The sequence below is a fragment of the Liolophura sinensis genome, chromosome 1, assembly GCF_032854445.1.
Source record: "Liolophura sinensis isolate JHLJ2023 chromosome 1, CUHK_Ljap_v2, whole genome shotgun sequence".
Classification (NCBI taxonomy): Eukaryota; Metazoa; Mollusca; class Polyplacophora; order Chitonida; family Chitonidae; genus Liolophura; species Liolophura sinensis.
In genome coordinates, this window is record NC_088295.1 from 14711384 (window position 1) to 14730965 (window position 19582).

The 19582-nt window shown below is 39.4% G+C and overlaps 1 protein-coding gene across 1 annotated transcript in view; it reads left to right on the forward strand.

Moving 5' to 3' along the window:
* LOC135471980 (SH2 domain-containing protein 4B-like) overlaps window positions 1-13336 on the forward strand; it is a 31215-nt gene extending 17879 nt beyond the window's left edge. Inside the window, exons 4-11 of the mRNA XM_064751451.1 lie at window positions 22-184; window positions 3802-3888; window positions 5838-5928; window positions 6833-6998; window positions 7153-7327; window positions 8572-8729; window positions 9436-9656; window positions 10373-13336. Of these exons, the coding sequence (XP_064607521.1) occupies window positions 22-184; window positions 3802-3888; window positions 5838-5928; window positions 6833-6998; window positions 7153-7327; window positions 8572-8729; window positions 9436-9656; window positions 10373-10489 (1178 nt within the window). The 3' untranslated portion in view covers window positions 10490-13336. The remainder of the gene's footprint in view (window positions 1-21; window positions 185-3801; window positions 3889-5837; window positions 5929-6832; window positions 6999-7152; window positions 7328-8571; window positions 8730-9435; window positions 9657-10372) is intronic.
* Window positions 13337-19582: the final 6246 nt, after the last annotated feature.

The following is a 19582-nucleotide window of genomic DNA, read 5'->3' on the forward strand; positions in this document are numbered from 1 at the left end:
GATGTGTTTGTTTTGTTGTAGGCTCCAATAAGAAGCAGACGAGTTTCCTAAAGGGTTCTGATGGTAAAGACTGGGTCTGGGTAATGGGGGAACACAAGGATGACAAGAGTATAGAACAGATACTAGAGGAGGAGGCCCAGGAGAGGGCCATCAAACAGGCAGAGAAGGAGGCTGAGGAGTTAAGGTAAGGACTGGGTCTAGGTAATGGAGGAACACAAGGATGACAAGAGTATAGAACATAAACTAGAGGAGGAGGCCCAGGAGAGGGCCATCAAACAGGCAGAGAAGGAGGCTGAGGAGTTAAGGTAAGGACTGGTTGTGGGTGATGGGGTAACATAAGGATGACAAGAGTATAGAACAGATACTGGAGGACGAGGCTCAGGAGAGGGACATCATACAGGTGGAGAAGGAGGCTGAGGAGTTAAGGTAAGGACTGGGTCTAGGTAATGGAGGAACACAAGGATGACAAGAGTATAGAACAGATACTAGAGGAGGAGGCCCAGGAGAGGGACATCATACAGGTGGAGAAGGAGGCTGAGGAGTTAAGGTAAGGACTGGTTGTGGGTGATGGGGGAACACAAGAATGACAAGAGTATAGAACAGATACTAGAGGAGGTGGCCCAGGAGAGGGCCATCAAACAGGCAGAGAAGGAGACTGAGGAGTTAAGGTAAAGACTGGGTCTGGATAATGGGGGAACACAGGGATGACAAGAGTATAGAACAGATACTAGAGGAGGAGGAGGCCCAGGAGAGGGCCATCAAACAGGCAGAGAAGGAGGCTGAGGAGTTAAGGTAAGGACTGGTTGTGGGTGATGGGGTAATGTAAGGATGACAAGAGTATAGAACATATACTGGAGGAGGACGAGGCCCAGGAGAGGGCCATCAAACAGGCAGAGAAGGAGGCTGAGGAGTTAAGGCAAGGACTGGTTGTGGGTGATGGGGTAATGTAAGGATGACAAGAGTATAGAACATATACTGGAGGAGGACGAGGCCCAGGAGAGGGCCATCAAACAGGCAGAGAAGGAGGCTGAGCAGTTAAGGTAAGGACTGGTTGTGGGTGATGGGGTAACATAAGGATGACAAGAGTATAGAACAGATACTAGAGGAGGAGGCCCAGGAGAGGGCCATCAAACAGGCAGAGAAGGAGGCTGAGCAGTTAAGGTAAGGACTGGGTCTGGGTGATGGGGGAACATAAGGATGACAAGAGTATAGAACAGATACTAGAGGAGGAGGCCCAGGAGAGGGCCATCAAACAGGCAGAGAAGGAGGCTGAGGAGTTAAGGTAAGGACTGGTTGTGGGTGATGGGGTAATGTAAGGATGACAAGAGTATAGAACATATACTGGAGGAGGACGAGGCCCAGGAGAGGGCCATCAAACAGGCAGAGAAGGAGGCTGAGGAGTTAAGGTAAGGACTGGTTGTGGGTGATGGGGTAACATAAGGATGACAAGAGTATAGAACAGATACTAGAGGAGGTGGCCCAGGAGAGGGCCATCAAACAGGCAGAGAAGGAGACTGAGGAGTTAAGGTAAAGACTGGGTCTGGATAATGGGGGAACACAGGGATGACAAGAGTATAGAACAGATACTAGAGGAGGAGGAGGCCCAGGAGAGGGCCATCAAACAGGTGGAGAAGGAGGCTGAGGAGTTAAGGTAAGGACTGGTTGTGGGTGATGGGGTAATGTAAGGATGACAAGAGTATAGAACATATACTGGAGGAGGACGAGGCCCAGGAGAGGGCCATCAAACAGGCAGAGAAGGAGGCTGAGGAGTTAAGGTAAGGACTGGTTGTGGGTGATGGGGTAACATAAGGATGACAAGAGTATAGAACAGATACTAGAGGAGGTGGCCCAGGAGAGGGCCATCAAACAGGCAGAGAAGGAGACTGAGGAGTTAAGGTAAAGACTGGGTCTGGATAATGGGGGAACACAGGGATGACAAGAGTATAGAACAGATACTAGAGGAGGAGGAGGCCCAGGAGAGGGCCATCAAACAGGCAGAGAAGGAGGCTGAGGAGTTAAGGTAAGGACTGGTTGTGGGTGATGGGGTAATGTAAGGATGACAAGAGTATAGAACATATACTGGAGGAGGACGAGGCCCAGGAGAGGGCCATCAAACAGGCAGAGAAGGAGGCTGAGCAGTTAAGGTAAGGACTGGTTTTGGGTGATAGGGTAACATAAGGATGACAAGAGTATAGAACATATACTGGAGGAGGACAAGGCCCAGGAGAGGGCCATCAAACAGGCAGAGAAGGAGGCTGAGGAGTTAAGGTAAGGACTGGTTGTGGGTGATGGGGTAACATAAGGATGACAAGAGTATAGAACAGATACTAGAGGAGGTGGCCCAGGAGAGGGCCATCAAACAGGCAGAGAAGGAGACTGAGGAGTTAAGGTAAAGACTGGGTCTGGATAATGGGGGAACACAGGGATGACAAGAGTATAGAACAGATACTAGAGGAGGAGGAGGCCCAGGAGAGGGCCATCAAACAGGCAGAGAAGGAGGCTGAGGAGTTAAGGTAAGGACTGGTTGTGGGTGATGGGGTAATGTAAGGATGACAAGAGTATAGAACATATACTGGAGGACGAGGCCCAGGAGAGGGCCATCAAACAGGCAGAGAAGGAGGCTGAGGAGTTAAGGTAAGGACTGGTTGTGGGTGATGGGGTAACATAAGGATGACAAGAGTATAGAAGAGATACTGGAGGACGAGGCTCAGGAGAGGGACATCAAACAGGCAGAGAAGGAGGCTGAGGAGTTAAGGTAAGGACTGGTTGTGGGTGATGGGGGAACACAAGGATGACAAGAGTATAGAACATATACTGGAGGAGGACGAGGCTCAGGAGAGGGCCATCAAACAGGCAGAGAAGGAGGCTGAGGAGTTAAGGTAAGGACTGGTTGTGGGTGATGGGGTAACATAAGGATGACAAGAGTATAGAACATATACTGGAGGAGGACAAGGCCCAGGAGAGGGCCATCAAACAGGCAGAGAAGGAGGCTGAGGAGTTAAGGTAAGGACTGGTTGTGGGTGATGGGGTAACATAAGGATGACAAGAGTATAGAACATATACTGGAGGACGAGGCTCAGGAGAGGGCCATCAAACAGGCAGAGAAGGAGGCTGAGGAGTTAAGGTAAGGACTGGTTGTGGGTGATGGGGTAACATAAGGATGACAAGAGTATAGAACATATACTAGAGGAGGAGGCCCAGGAGAGGGCCATCAAACAGGCAGAGAAGGAGGCTGAGGAGTTAAGGTAAGGACTGGTTGTGGGTGATGGGGTAACATAAGGATGACAAGAGTATAGAACAGATACTGGAGGACGAGGCTCAGGAGAGGGACATCATACAGGTGGAGAAGGAGGCTGAGGAGTTAAGGTAAGGACTGGTTGTGGGTGATGGGGTAACATAAGGATGACAAGAGTATAGAACAGATACTAGAGGAGGAGGCCCAGGAGAGGGACTTCAAACAGGCAGAGAAGGAGGCTGAGGAGTTAAGGTAAGGACTGGGTCTGGGTAATGGGGGAACACAAGGATGACAAGAGTATAGAACAGATACTAGAGGAGGAGGCCCAGGAGAGGGCCATTAAACAGGCAGAGAAGGAGGCTGAGGAGTTAAGGTAAGGACTGGTTTTGGGTGATGGGGTAACATAAGGATGACAAGAGTATAGAACAGATACTGGAGGACAACGCTCAGGAGAGGGACATCAAACAGGCAGAGGAGAAGGCTGAGTTGAGATAAAGGCTGTGCGTGGGCAAGATACTCACATACTACAAATGTACCACAAGTGTCTCTTTTCATTGTTGTTGTAGACGTAAAGAGGAAATGGAATTAAAGAAAGCATTACAAGAGGAAGAAAAGCTAGCTGAAAACAATAAGGACAAGGAGGCAGAAAACAAGTAAGTTTTGAAGTAAACAAGGCATCATATATGATGTCTATGATGATGTGTCCTGTTTTATGCTGGTGTATCTATATATATATATATAGAGAGAGAGAGAGAGAGAGAGAGAGGAAACATGACAAACTCAACTTGTTAATTTAGCTTACTAGGTTTTTTTTATTTCAACATATCTTGCAACAGCTATACATACATGCAGGTAGAATAAGCCATGGTGATCAGTACTAGTTACAAGTTACATATAATAAAGTTTGAACTTGCCCAGGAGATTATCCTTTCAGAGAGATTTTTGTTATCTCTGTTAAGTTCAGATTTAAATTTATGATTGAAGTACTGTTCTTTCATTCCTCTGGCTTGAGCTTTATTCACCGATAAGTTAAAGAAGGGCATTATGTGGAACTAGGGCCCACTGTTGCGGGTACATGATGCTATATGTTTGGTAACAGGTAAAATCTGTGAACTTGGCGTGTTTATTTGTTCATATGTACCCTACATCAATTCCTTAATGAATCACACATAGAATTTGTTACAATTATAGCAGGTTAAGACATACAGTAGATTTTGGTAGATTTTCGTTAATACAAAAGTTAAAATTGGTAACATGAAACAAAATGTGACTTCTTGTTATTAAATGTTCACAACATTTGCATCGTGGGTCTCCACACTTAAAAGTCATGTAACTGGTTTCTTTTATGATGGTAGTAAACCAAGCCTTTGTTGGAAGTTTCTTAAGATTGGGAGCCTGTCTTTTACCGTTTATAATTTTGGTTTGATGAAAAGTCAGGTCACAGGGTTGAGGACACTGCAGTGATGCTGAAGTCATTATTAAAACACATGAGCAATAAAGCTCTATCAGGCCCAAACGACTTAACCCTCTGAAAGAAACAGTGCATGTACCTCTATGAGGATCTAAAAACATTCTTCCTCCTGCATGTACCTCTATGAGTGTCTAAAACATTCTTCCCCTTCATGTACCTCTATGAGGGTCTGAAACCATTCTTCCTCCTGCATGTACCTCTATGAGCGTCTGAAAACATTCTTCCTCCTGCATGTACCTCTATGAGCGTCCTCCTGCATGTACCTCTATGAGTGTCCAAAAGATATCTTGAAGATTTTCAGTGTCACAGTTCTGTTTTATAGACATTGATCATTCTAAAAATGCTAATTTAGTTCATTATACTGAGAGGATAAAATTTTATGGTATAGTATTTTTCACAACTGCACAGGAGGAAAGAAGATGAAGCAGAAATAATCAAGTTCCTGAAAGAAGCACACATAGCTTGTACCTGCATGTACCTCTACGAGTGTCCTCCTGCATGTACCTCTATGAGTGTCGAAAAACATTCTTCCTCCTGCATTTACCTCTATGAGTGTCTGAAAAACATTCTTCCTCCTGCATGTACCTCTTTGAGTGTTCTCCTGCATGTACCTCTATGAGGGTCTAAAAACATTCTTCCTCTTGCATGTACCTCTATGAGTGTCCTCCTGCATGTACCTCTATGAGAGTCTATAAACATTCTTCCTCCTGCATTTACCTATATGAGTGTCGAAAAACATTCTTCCTCCTGCATTTACCTCTATGAGTGTCGAAAAACATTCTTCTTCCTGCATGTACCTCTGTGAGTGTCCTCCTGCATGTACCTCTGAGTGTCAAAAAACATTCTTCTTCCTGCATGTACCTCTATGAATGTCGAAAACATCCTTCCTCCTGCATGTGCCTCTATGAGGGTCTGAAAAAATTCTTCCTCCTGCATGTACCTCTATGAGGGTCTAAAAACATTCTTCCTCCTGTATGTACCTCTATGAGTATCTAAAAACAAAAGATATCTTGTAGATTTTCAGTGACACAGTTCTGTTTTATAGATATTGATCATTCTCAAAATGCTAATTTAGTTCATTATACTAAGAGGTTAAAATGTTATGGTATAGTATTTGTCACAACTGTACAGGAGGAAAGAAGATGAAGCAGAAATGATCAAGTCCCTGAAAGAAGCACACATAGCTGTACAGAAAAGGGAAAAGGACAAAAAGAGCGTAAAGGTATTTGATACTTGTTACACACCTGATATATTTATAAATGTAGGGCCATGCAGTTGAGGCAAGACATTTGAATTCACATTTTCTGTTTATAAAGGGCAATTTTAAGTGATACTGGATGAGAATTGTTGTTTTCAGCCTTGTTTTGAGAATGGTTTTTGATTGAAATCTTTCCATTGCTAACGATAGTAAAATAACAGCTAGGGTGGTGTAATAGTGTTCTGGGTACGTAGTCATACTCATGCCAAAAGAAGGGCCAAATTGTTTGATCTAATTGATCCCTCTTTTCCTTTTGCCAACCAAGAGATGCCGCTCTCCCTTTATTAGTATTATTAGTTGATTGATTGATTGATTAACACAGGGATCATATAATCAATCATCAAACAGCTGATCCTCCCTGAGACCCTCCCATTCACATATCCATCCACTCACTCACATTTCAAACTTATCTCTGACTTGAGGTTAACACTGAAAAAATAATTTTTTACATGAACAGCAGTCAAACATGTCAAATACATACTAGTTAGAGTAAAATATATAAAACAGTTGTCACACATATGTAAACACAAAGAATACAAATTAACAGTAAGAAAGAAGACAAAATTGTCAAAAAGCCCAAGAAGAAAAAAAGAATATAGAAGAGTCCTCCAAGAAAATCCTCTGATTGACATTTACTTGTGATTTATTGTGGTTAGCCTAAAAAAATTGTGTACCAGTGTATAAAATATGAACTAAAACTGCTGCTGTTATACTTTGACTTTGGAGAACTGTATTGGCTGCTGAGTTTGACTAAAATTTTAAATATAAAACATGACTTAATATCAGTATTAGCTAATACACGTTTGAACAACTGAACCCTGATTGTTAGTTGTACATTGAGTTCACCAAACTTGTCCTGTTTTTATAGAAACGACACCATGAAGATGAGAAGATGAAATCTTTAAAGAAAATTGATGAAATCAAAACTAGGCGAAGCAGTGAAATTTATTTTCATTGGAAACAAAATCGAAACACGCTTCAGAAAGACGCTGAGAAATCCAGTCAGATATTGGAAGAGGAATGGCGGGAGCAAGGTATGATATGCACATAAAAAGATTTGTAGCTTCTTATCTCAAAAGGTTTCTACAATTCCAATATCTGACATATTTTTTTAAGTGATTCCTCATGCTTGTGCCCAAAACTTGTGCCAGTAGTTTTGTTGTTGATTGTTTTTGTTTTTTTTTTCAGAGAAGAGAGTGAAAGAAACCGAGAGAAAAATGCGAGAAATTGCTCGAAGGGCCCGCGAAGAACATAGAAAGTCGTTGTCCGGGAGTGTCAAGGTTATAGGGGCAGCAAATGCCTTTAAGTCTTATATTCATAAGAAAGGGCCTGCTCCACCAATACCAGAAGGCCGACCTTCTAAGTGAGTAATTGCTGATTTATTTATTTATTGCTAACAATACTCAAGAATTTTTAGCTCGCTTTACAAAGTAAGGAGAGGTATTGTGAGAGTGGGGATTAGATGCTGTCTGTGGCGGTGGCCAGTTTGGTTAAAAGTTTTTGGCCAATCATAGGGTTGAAATGGCTACCCATAGTACACATATAGCGAATCGTTGGTAGCGATTGCATATCAAAGACCAAGGAACTCTTCTTCCTCATAGCTCAACATTTTTCTCAACTATTCACAGAATTGTAGTTGCCTCCCACAGTACATGGATTGCCAAATGCAGTTCCCAATTTGCATACCAAAGACCTCTGTGGTAAAGTTCTGCCCTAGCAGTGTTTTTTATCACAATGATTTACAACTCAATAACGAACAAAGTCACTGCTCTGCAATCCTTATCATACAATAAACAGTCGTAGTTATGACAGTATAATAACTTTGGCCTTTCTGATTTATTTAATGACAAGGTCTTTAGGGCTATATAATTAGAAAATAATATGACAGTGTCATTCGTTCTACTTTTTTTGGTTTAGAGGTCAATATTTGAATGTATCATGATTTGAAGATTATGCAACTTTACAAACTGCTCATTCAGGTGAGCTACCGGTATTCTCTGAATGCCTTGTTCACTTATACAATAGCAGGCAGTTCTAGAAGTGGAAGAAACTGGAGTGGCCAGAGTAAACCACAGACCTCTGGCAAGTTAATGACAAACTTGTATGTGTGACGTTCAGATATGAATACTGTATTGTTGCTGTTCAACAAACTTTAGACCACACAAACAGCCACATGAGCATCAGTGAGAATAGGGGAATCAACAAACTTTGTTTTCAGGCCTTGAAAGTTGTTAGTGCTAGCTGCCAGTCGTCATCTTGATTGGGCACAAGAAAGATGCGATGGATTAAGTCTCAGAAGCCTGCATGTTGAGTTTTCAATTTTGTTAATCTTATATTTTGACTCGTGATGAAAATATCACAATATAAGGCACATGATTCCATTTTTTTTAGTAAAGAGGAAATCCAAGTGGGAGATCAGTGGAAAAATGATATTTGCTTTCGTAGCCTGAAGACTTTTGAGGCAGATTTTAAATTCAGGAAATTATGTGGCTTATCAGTGTTCAGAATGAAATCATAACCCATATATTTATTACCAACAATCCTCAAGTATTTATACATGTACATGTGGGTATTTTACTAGTACATATAAATGCTTAAATTTTTCAGAGCTCCTAAAGATAAAAGTGCTGAAGAAAATGAGCACCATCCTCTTCCCCCTCGTCCTCGAAATCGAAACTCTGTCATCAAATGGTTCAGGAAATATGAGGTGCCCAAGGCCACAGGGTTAGATCCTCAAACCAAAAAACCAGCTCAGTGGTTCCACGGTAGGTCTAAATCCAATTCTTGGTTTGATATTTGTGGTCCTTTGCAAATGTGATATGGCCATTAGGTTTGCAGTTGTGCTCATGTGTATAATCGCGTGAACAAGTTATTTATAAAACTAATCAAGCAAGAGTGGGCAAATTTGGTAATCTGCTAATGACATGATCGGGTTAATTCACAAGAATATCACTTTATTTTTCACAATTACCAGATTTACAAAGTGTTACAAATGTCAGAGTTTGAACTACCCAGTATGTATGGGTGCTATTCCTCATATTTTCTGTATGTTTACAAAAATAGGGAGGAGTGTGTGTGGTGTGGGTGGGGATGGGCTCACATCATGGATGGGAGAATATATGTGTTTTAGCACAGCTCTTAGTACAGCCTCAACAGGTCTTGTTACATCCCTCAGTCAAATGTTGTACTGTTGCATTTTTCTTTTTCCCACTTTACATGATGGGAAAACCTAAAAGTGTACAGCATGAAGATGGCCCTAATTTAGTTTTTGACAGTTGTAATTAGATGGTGAACACTTTTCTGCATTTGTGAGAAGACAATTAAGTTGATAGAGAAATACAGACCTACTTGTACACTCTCTAGTCATAAGTAACCAAAGTTTGTAGCTTTAAGTTTAGACCTACAATACCAGTATTTGTTGATAGGTTAGGATATAGATGTTGTTGATGAGTTGGTCATGGTGTTGTACAGGTTTGATTGGTCGCGCGGAGGCTGAGGGTTTACTTAAGGAGAAGAAGGCCGGCACTTTTCTGGTTCGTGTCAGCGAGAGGATCTGGGGCTACACAATATCCTACCGCAGCGAGGACCGCTGCAAGCACTTTCTTATTGACAAGTCAGATGACAACTACCACTTCTTTGGCTCCAACCAACTGGAACATACCACTCTAAACGACATGATAACCTATCATTCTGTGAGTACTAGCTGCTAAATTGCAATTAAAGGGGACACTATAAGTATATACCAGGGGATAACGTACCTATGCTCCCGAGGTCCATGGTTGGACCCATTCCCAATTGTCTTTCCCAATTTGCAGCCACAAATGTCCCATTTGGGAACTGATTTTCCAAAATATACACTTTACAGATATACACACATTTCGTGTATTGTATAAACGGTGGGGGTACTCAGCTATAGTATGAGGTTTGTGTGTTTCATTTTGATTCACTTAAATATGTATTCAGAGTTTCCTGTGTGCATGTAAATTGTGTAATTATAACAAATTTTATTCCAGGGAAATGTTTTCTACCAGTGTGATGTGCTTATCTGTACCACATAGGTAGGAAAGTTCCTTTAAGCGTCATATTTAAGCCTGGTGGTTTATTGACCCCATCCCTCCAGCTTCCTCCACTCATAAAAATGGCTGCCATCATATAAGTGAAAAATCCTTGAACATGGCCTTGAACACCAATCAGATAAATTGATAAATTAGTGAGGCAGCACTGTGGAACTGTTGCCTCACTGGATAATCACTATGGCTGCACTATCCCCATGACGACACTTCTACAAGAAGACATTGAGAAATTTTCAAATACAAGAACTGTTCACATAAAAAGTTTTCAGTGACTTGACTTTTACAAATTATTAAAAGAGTGATACTAACCGATTGATTGGTTTTGTACTCCACAGCATACACCAATTTCCACAGAAGAGGAATTGTTAAAACACCCCTGTGGACAACAAGTGGACCCGCCTGATTACTGTGATTTGTTTCATGATGGGAGGTCAGAGTCTACGACTTTATAACTACTGTACAAAAACTGTTTTCTTAAAGAAGTGACTGACTGATTTTTGTGTTCTGTGTGTGTTGCTATTAATTTCTGTCAAATTTCATTTTGTAAATCTAGGATAATATGCATGTGTGATATCAGATTTTAATTATGGTTTCTGGTTCTAATGGCCTTGAGCTGGCAACAGCTGCATTCCTTTCTATCAATAACATGACACTTTTATAAGCATTAACATTACATACTTGACTGAATGGAGAAGCATTGTGATTGTAATGTATCCTATAAGTCTTCATATAACCAACAACCAATCGTGTTGGGTTTTACAATTCTATGTGCCAGCAGATATATAACTTCCCTCAGAAAAATTTGCTGTATTTTTTTAATTTATATTTGAAAAATAACATTTTAGATATTCTTTACACAGGGGAATCTTACTATTTTCTATTGAAACAGGCTGTTTCAGATTGTTTTTTTTGCTACGAACATGTATGTACAGTTATCAGTATGAAATATTTGGAAGAAATGTTTTGTGATTGATGAAATTGTAAACTTGAATTAAAAATTTTAAAATTGTGGTACATTCATGCATTAATTCAGTTCTTTAAATATTTCTCATGAAACAGTCCCGATCAGTGAATCTGCTCAACATTTTTCACCAAGACTGTTATACACAAACTGATATTCCATCACAAATGTATTATTCATTATAACTATTTTGCATTCTGTTTTCCTACACAGCTGTTTATTTTATATGTGTGTTCATGTTCAATATATTTCATGTCCCGTTGCAAATGCAACGTTGCTAATCTCCGTGCCCGTTAGCACGCCAGTACAGCACATGGCCCAGGAACCTGCATGACCCAGGAACCTTTCACCAGTGCGGTTGCTGTGATTTAAGTCCAACTCATGCTGGCTTCCTCTCGTGGGAAGGTCTGTCAGCAACCTGCGAATGGTTGTGGATTTCCCCCAGGTTTCCTCCCACCATAATGCTGGCCACCTTGGATTAAGTCAAAAAATTTTGTGTACGGCTTAAAACACCAATGAAATAAAATAAATAAATAAATAAATATTTGTAACTACTAGTATTTGTGGGTGTGGTGGTATAGACATGTTGGGCATGATCTACCTTCTGAGCAAGATATCTCAACTACATAATCAGAGTAGTGTTCAAAAACATTGCCTTATTTTTTCCATTTTTACCAGATATTAAATTCAGACAATTCTCCTGTGTTCCAGTGTAAGCAGGTCATATAGTAGCCTATATAGGAGCCTGTTTGTCAATATTCATCATAACCAAAAAAGCCAGGTGGGTGGGCATATGTGTTCTGTAGACACCTACCATAGCAGACTTTTTGCGTGTGTAAACTTTTTCACTTATTAGTTCATGATATGTAAAAGTGTAGGTTTACAATGTATTCTTGTCCGTTTTAATTTATGTTCATACATTTATTTGATTTATTTATTTGATTGGTGTTTTACGCCGTGGAATATTTCACTTATATGACGGCGGCCAGCATTATGGTGGGAGGAAACTGGGCAGAGCCTGGGGAAAACCCACAACCATCCACAAGTTGCCGACAGACCACACGTACATGTACATGCGGAGAAGAGGCCAGCTTTTATGTTCATACATGCGTATCGTTTACGTTGATTTCCTCATTGTTTCTGCATCTTTTACATCATTCTTAGATTGGATACATCTGTCTGCTCTTCTACAAAACGAATGTTAATTTGGTACATCATTCTTCTATTCAAATCTTCTACAGCTTTTCATATCCACCTGTGTAAGCTTAGGTTGTACAAATACATGTATGTAGTGTTTGCTCCTACTCTGTTTATATTGCAGTGTTCATAAGCATGTGTACCTCTGTGCAAATAATGGTCCTCTTTTTAGAGTGAAGATTGCTCCACATTTTTGACCTTGGGAGGGCCTGTATTCACAGAGAATGACGCAGGGTGTTTTACCCACCTACTCCACTACTGGTATATTTTGCTACATGAAAAAAAAGAAAAGAAAAAAGTTCGCGCAGTTTTACCTTCCCAAAATGTATATATTGGTAAAGATCTAAATATTGACATCTTCAAAAAGCTTAAATGGTTATATTTAAATGCATGCTGAACAGATTTCCTCATTTCTCCTTCCACTGTTATGGGTAGGAAATATCAAATGATCATTGAATGTGTCCCACAATGTGTTGACCTTAATATTAATGGGTAAATTATTCTGCTGTATCTTGTGCCGATGATGCATCAGCTCTCAGAACAAGGTATTGGCCCAAGGGTAAATGATAAAAGTGAAAGTTTTGTTTAGTGGAGGTACAAATAAATTAATAGTGGAATTATCAATTCTGTCTTTTATTAGATGTATATGTGGCCGCCAGCTTCAGTCTGAATAGCCTTCACCTAGTCAGAATAGGCTGCAGAAAATGTTTTCTCTGACGTGTTCTAGTGCTTAGTCAGATCTTGTTTTACTGCATCTCATATGTTCAGGGCAAACTAAATACCGGATACTGGTGCAAGCCAAAATATTTTTGTAAATGAAGACTAGCCATCCCAGTGTAACAAAATGGTGCTGATTCTGTGAATGGTTTAGGTGTCTTGCCTGAGTGAGTGTCCGTTCTACAAGATATGGGCACAGTGCAAAATATTCAGACAAACACCGTCAAACAACAAATGTAAAATCAACATCAATTCTTTACTTTTGAAAGATGGTCTGAGTTGACCTGTTAGAAACCTGTAAACATTGCAGAAACCGACTGACAAACAATAACGTGAAAGCAGTGGCCTTGTTTGTATATGTATTATACGTGTACCTCATCAGTAACTATCTAAAATGGTATATCCGTTTATTGAGAGCTACTCCAGTGCCAAAGCCTGAGTTCCAGTAAAATTGCCTGCGTTACTGTCTCATCTGCTTGATTCAGTTACTTAAACGAAAAGACCTCTAAACTCGAAGTAGGAATCATTAAATAGACCACTTTAAACTTTGCATAAATATACTTTCATTTATTCGTCGGCTTCGGGAGCGCTAGGTCCAGGGTCAATCCTGGGTCGAGTCACACTTAAAACCTTAAAAGAGGAAGTTGTAACTTCCTCGTTTGGCGTTCTGCATAAAGGGGATAGTGCAACACTGGTTGATCCGTATCAGTATAATGGCTCGGGCAGGGCTGCTTGCTTGCCTTCGGTAAGGCATCTCAGTGAAGCAGCACTCTGTCCTGCAACAAGGAGGCACATTACATGCGCTCTATGGATTCCTTCGTCGTCATATGACTGAAAAATTGTTAAGTATGACTTTAAACCCTAAGCACTCCCTCACTCACTCACTTGCACTTATTTTTTTAGAAGGCGTTCAAACATTTGGATTCTAAGGTGGGCGTTATGGACCATACTATCAGAGTTTAGGAACTCAACGTCACAGGAAGTTTTTCCAACTCTAATCATGACACTGAATGTTGGAATAACTCTTCATGCCCACGAGTTAAAGATTATTGAAGTAAATTTCCTAAGAATTCCTTTCTTCTGGTGAACATCAGGAAAAAAGCTGATGTGATGTCAGTTCTTAGATTCCATCAGTATGGCTCATAATGCCAACCATAGTATTTGACTGCCTGTCAACACTCTTTAAAAAATCTGAAAAAATAAATGAAAGTATTTTTACACATAGTTTTCAGTTGTCTGTCTGATGAACCATACTTCATATTTTAGCTTTCTTATACTTTAAGACATATTTTCAACTCACCCAAGACTGGAATAGCTCTCGTATAGTCCTCTGAATGGAAATACTCAAATTAATAAAACGTAAACAGTCAAGGATAAATAAATTTTTGACGAGAAAATAAAGATGATACAGTAGTTATCTAACTTTGTTCTGTTACAGTTAATGCTCATAATGTTCTGGGGGCCTCCGTGGCTCAGTTGGTTAGCGCATTAGTGCAGCGTAATAACCCAGGAGTATATTACCAATGGGGTTGCTGTGAGGTCAAGTCCAGCTCATGCTGGCTTCCTCTCCAGCCGTATTTGGAAAGGACTGTCAGAAACCTGCGGATGGTCGTGGGTTTCCCTTGAGCTTTGCCATGTTTCCTCCCACCATAATGTTGGCCGCAGTCATATTAGTAAAATATTCTTCAGTACAGCGTAATACACTAATCAAATAAATAAACAAATCATAATGTTCTAGCGTGGGAGGTGTAATATTGATGTTGTTTACGATGTTTGATGCAGATCTTACCTCAGTGTGACTTGCTTCTGGCTTAAGTTACTAATGTTACAATACAATATGGGCCAGATTTCACAAAACAACTTTTTATTGCATATCGTCCACATTTAAAATATAAATTAGTATATTGCATATTTTATATGCATATATATGCTAATTTCTCTATGCCAGATTTTACAAACTAACGTTTTATTGCTGTCTATTTTTAGAGTTTCAGTCTACTGCTTATTTTATGGTCACAGAAGACGAATATTGTTTAGTTGTCCTGAACTCCTCCAGTCCCAATGAAGTGTTCAAATCACTATTTCATATTTTGACTCTTCTTAGTCAAAAGCAGCTCTGTGGAATCCAAATCCAGTTGCAATGTTACTGACTTGGAGCTCATAAAGAACAAGATGAATTCTCAAACCATTCAAACAGGGTCAAGCACTCAGCATTGGTATCACAGGTAGCTAGAGTGTGTATCCAATCTTTCTTTGGGCGCTTTTGAACAAAACTTCACCACTGAATTGTCATGATCACAACTAGATCTGCATCTAGATAAATTAAATACCTAGTTTTTTCTTGTTTTCAAGTTCTTGTTGAAGGATAAGTTTATTATGTAATACATCAAGGTAAATTTATTCATTGTATTTTACAAAAATTTGATATGTAACAATTTGGTAATGTGATTATGTATGATTTTCTTGATATGGAACCATACGCCACATGTTTTATTGTAACAAGTTTTCATGTCACTTCTATTGATAGGGCAATCTGTTCACAACATAACACATTTTGCTATCCTTTTTAACAGCAAATTGTTTAAGATTATTGAAAATTGTTACAAAAAACTAAAACTGTCGCATCATTCCCATTTCCTGTACTCTCTACATACAGTATTCTCCAACCATACATGTACATTTCAACTGTAATCTCACTTCTCTGATATACTGTGTGATGAACTATTAAAATTGTGTTTAATAAAGTCAGTCTACAGTGTCCTACTTATTTTGCATCCATGTATACCTTTTTGGTATCGATACCGACGTACTGTAGCAACACAAGACTCGTAGCCCTTGGATGGAAGGATGGGCTCGTTTGTAATCTGGTAAATTTGTGAAGTTGTCTGCTTTCTATTTATTCTCTATTTATACCCTATCAATAAATATTCTTTTTTTTGTTCTACTGGTATCATTGAAACTTTATACAAGTGAAATGTGATCATAATTATTTGGTTGTTAAGTACAATACAAGTAGGCAACACAATAAAAAGACCTCATTATGACTACAGAGTAACATAAATAGCGAACCTTCTTCGCTCAAGTATTTCTGACTAGAGCTGTGTAGTCCCGTTGTTCCTTGCTGCCTATTTGCTGACGATTATTTCGTAATTGTGTATTGCAAGTGGACAATGCAATACCCCATCAACAAAACCCTGAATAATCCTTGCTCACCTAACCTTCAGGTTTTGTTCGGTATACAATGCTTATTGTAACTATGGAAATATCAGGGGAAGTGGTCTGTAGTTTACCTGAAGTTCTGCTAAAGTCATGACTAACTGAAGTATTATATAGCCAACATTTTCTCATCTGGAAGTTTATCCTAACTTCTATGATAAAAATGCTTTGAACGTGTGATTTATTTCCAGGATTCCCTCCTATTTTCGGACTTTGTAGACTTCCTTAGTTCTTTGGTGTTTTGTGTTTTACATCATTTTTGGGAATTGTCCTTGAGGTTATTGACTGGAACGTCCTTATTGGTTGACAACTGGTGTACAAATGTATTATTTCGATGCATGGATTCACCACATGAATATTTCATTTTGCCATTCTGACTAAATATTATCCAATATCCTCTAAGTTAAATCCAGTGGTGAGCCTTTTTGAACTACGTTAGCTGTCTGAATGATGCCAGAAACTGATGTGTGATAACGTGCTTGAGTTACACTGTTACACAAACCTTAAAACAATTTTTTTACAAAAATGAACTTAAAAAAACGAAGTTTGCATCGTTGACAAACCTCATAACAATGGTAAACATTCTTAATACCGTCCAAAAAAAACAACCAATGATTTATTCATTTACTTGACTGGTGTTATATGCCGTACTCAAGATTATTTCACTTATATGACGGCGGCCAGCATTACGGTGAGAGGTAACCGAACAGAGTGCGAGGAAAACCCACAACCATCTGCATGTTGCTAGCAGATCTTCCCACAACGGCCAGAGAGGACTTGAAACTCACAGAGACTGCATTGGCGAGAGTCTTCTGGGTTACTGCGCCACACTGGGATGCTAAATAGGGAGGCCCCACCTACCAATGAGTACAAGTGTATCACAGCTTTTTATTCAGTAAAGAACATAAACAAATAGGAAAAGGTAGCTTTGAATATATATATATATATATATATAGTTTTCAGTCGTCACTCTATCGATGCTCATTAATTTTTTTTTTCCCTTCAGTTCATGAGTAGGCCCTAAGGCCCATCCATGGGATACATGTCAGGTGTTAATATCCATACTTATCCGGAGTCAACTCTGCGAAGCTGTCCATGCATTTCAGACTGTGAGTTTTAGAAATGCGATGTTGGATTTTTACCAACTCATCAATGTTATCTGATGAAAAGTGTCCACATTTCAACTCCCACTTTAAATTTTGGCCTGGCATTCTGAATTATTGTAATTTAACTTTTTCGCATGTTTGCAAGGGGTTTATTTAAGCATATTCTGAAGGCATTATTTCGTGTAGACTGATAGTTATATTTTTTGTGAAGCCCTGAAATTGCCCAAACCAACCAATATAGTTTTATCTCCAAAATCAAATTAAAAATATGCATAAATTGCACTAAAAGTTGCTCTTTTTAAGCGAAAAGGTTGAATTAATCACTGAAACAAGCCTTATTTTTTCTGTCCATATCTACATCAGTTTTTGTGGATAGTTTCACAAAGAAATTAAACTGATGTGCTTGAATTCTCCCCAGTTAAGTGACAAGAGCTTCAGAGTAATGAGTGATGATATCTCAAAGCATACACAAATATTCCAGTTAAATCCCTATCAGGAGGAGACAAAAACTTAATCCATTTTTCAATCTAATTAAAATTGTTTCTCTCTTTTTGCTGTAAAAGTGCCACAGCAAAATAGATATCCCAGTACAAGGATCTACTCATTGCTATTGGTCTTTATTTCTCTGCAATCTAATATCTTGGCCAAATGCCAGTGTATTTATTTATTTATTTATTCGATTGGTGTTTTACGCCGTTCTCAAGAATATTTCACTTATACGATGGTGGCCAGCATTATGGTGGGTGGAAACCGGGCACAGCCCGGGGGAAACGCACGACCATCCGCAGGTTGCTGCCAGACTTTCCCACTTACAGCTGGAGAGGAAGCCAGCATGCGCTGGTCTTGAAGCGACCGCATTGGTGAGAGGCTTCGGGGTCAATACGCTGCGCTAGCGCGCTTACCAACTGATCAGATGCCAATGTAACAGAATACAGCTTGGTTTCAAATATTGTTAATGACCATACAGTAATCTTGCCCATTTGGCCTGATTCTGAGAGTTCAATTCATCTTAGAAAGTTGTTTAAAGGTTTGGAAGGTAAAAGAATGTTTTATAATATTTATTTCCCCCCAACAATAAACTTTTTACTGCAAAATTTTAAGTCATTAAGGATACAGTTTCTGCCTTTACATGTATATTCTCAGCAATATCACACAGCCTTCTGAATTTTATAAAATATGGAACTGCTCAACCGATTTAATTTGAATTAATTCTGATTGGCTTCTGAGTTAGGTCGCTAACTGTCTTTCTTCATCAGAGCTAACATCTGCTTGAGAATAGAAGTTTTGGGCGCTGTTAATCAATAAAAACATCCTAAATGAGAATGAATTTAAGTAACACATTTGGTGGCAAGGCTATCAGAGATTGCCTGCTGAAGACACACATACATGAATGAAAAACTTTAGGTCAATACATAACATTTACTAACACACAAAAAGGATGTGGATGTCAGAAATTTTGTACTTTCTGGTAATAAACACATATGCAGGGCCTGAGATCAACTTGAAGTGACACTCTCAACATTTACTTCAGCTTTAATCCCAAAACACAGGACGGGACTCTCATTGCTCATAATTTATGGTCATTAATATGCACAAAGGGCATTAATGATGGAACATTCTCCTCGGCTTAGTTGTTTGACAGGGCATTAGCTCATACTAGTATTAAGTCATATTTTGTTAAGATTCGAGTCAAATTCAGCATTCAATGCAGTCCAAAGTCAGAGTATAACTTGCAGCAGCAGAGTTTGTTCATATTTAATTTATTGTTACCCAGTTGCTTTTGGGTACAAAATTGAATGCTTGGCTTAAAGTTAATTCTTATTTGCACAATCTGGCCGTGGTGTTTTTGTGCTTTACACGGATGCAGAAGCTCAGTTATTAATTTGCCCACAGAGCATCAGTAATAATTCCCCGCATACCATGTTGTGCTTTACATGTATACAAAATATGAGCTCAATATATGTAGTACTTTTTGATATACAACACCTAACAATTATCAAAACACTGATTAATTTATTTGATTAGTGTTCACGCCGTACTCAGGAATATTTAACTTACCAGATGAGAACCAGCTTTATGGTGGGCGGAACCAGGACCTTAACACAGATTCCAATAGAGGCTAAGCGGTGAATTTTGTAATTTATGGTAATTAATATGCACATAGAGAATCAAAACCCCACTCATTATAGTATGCTTTACTTGTACACATAACCCCAGTTCAATACATGCAGTACATGTACTTTGCTTTAACTGTTATTAGATGCCAGTGAACGGAGTATGGCACAAACTACACCTGTAGTTCATACAGCCGATCTAAAAAACAACAAAAAGCATCAAGACATTGTGTA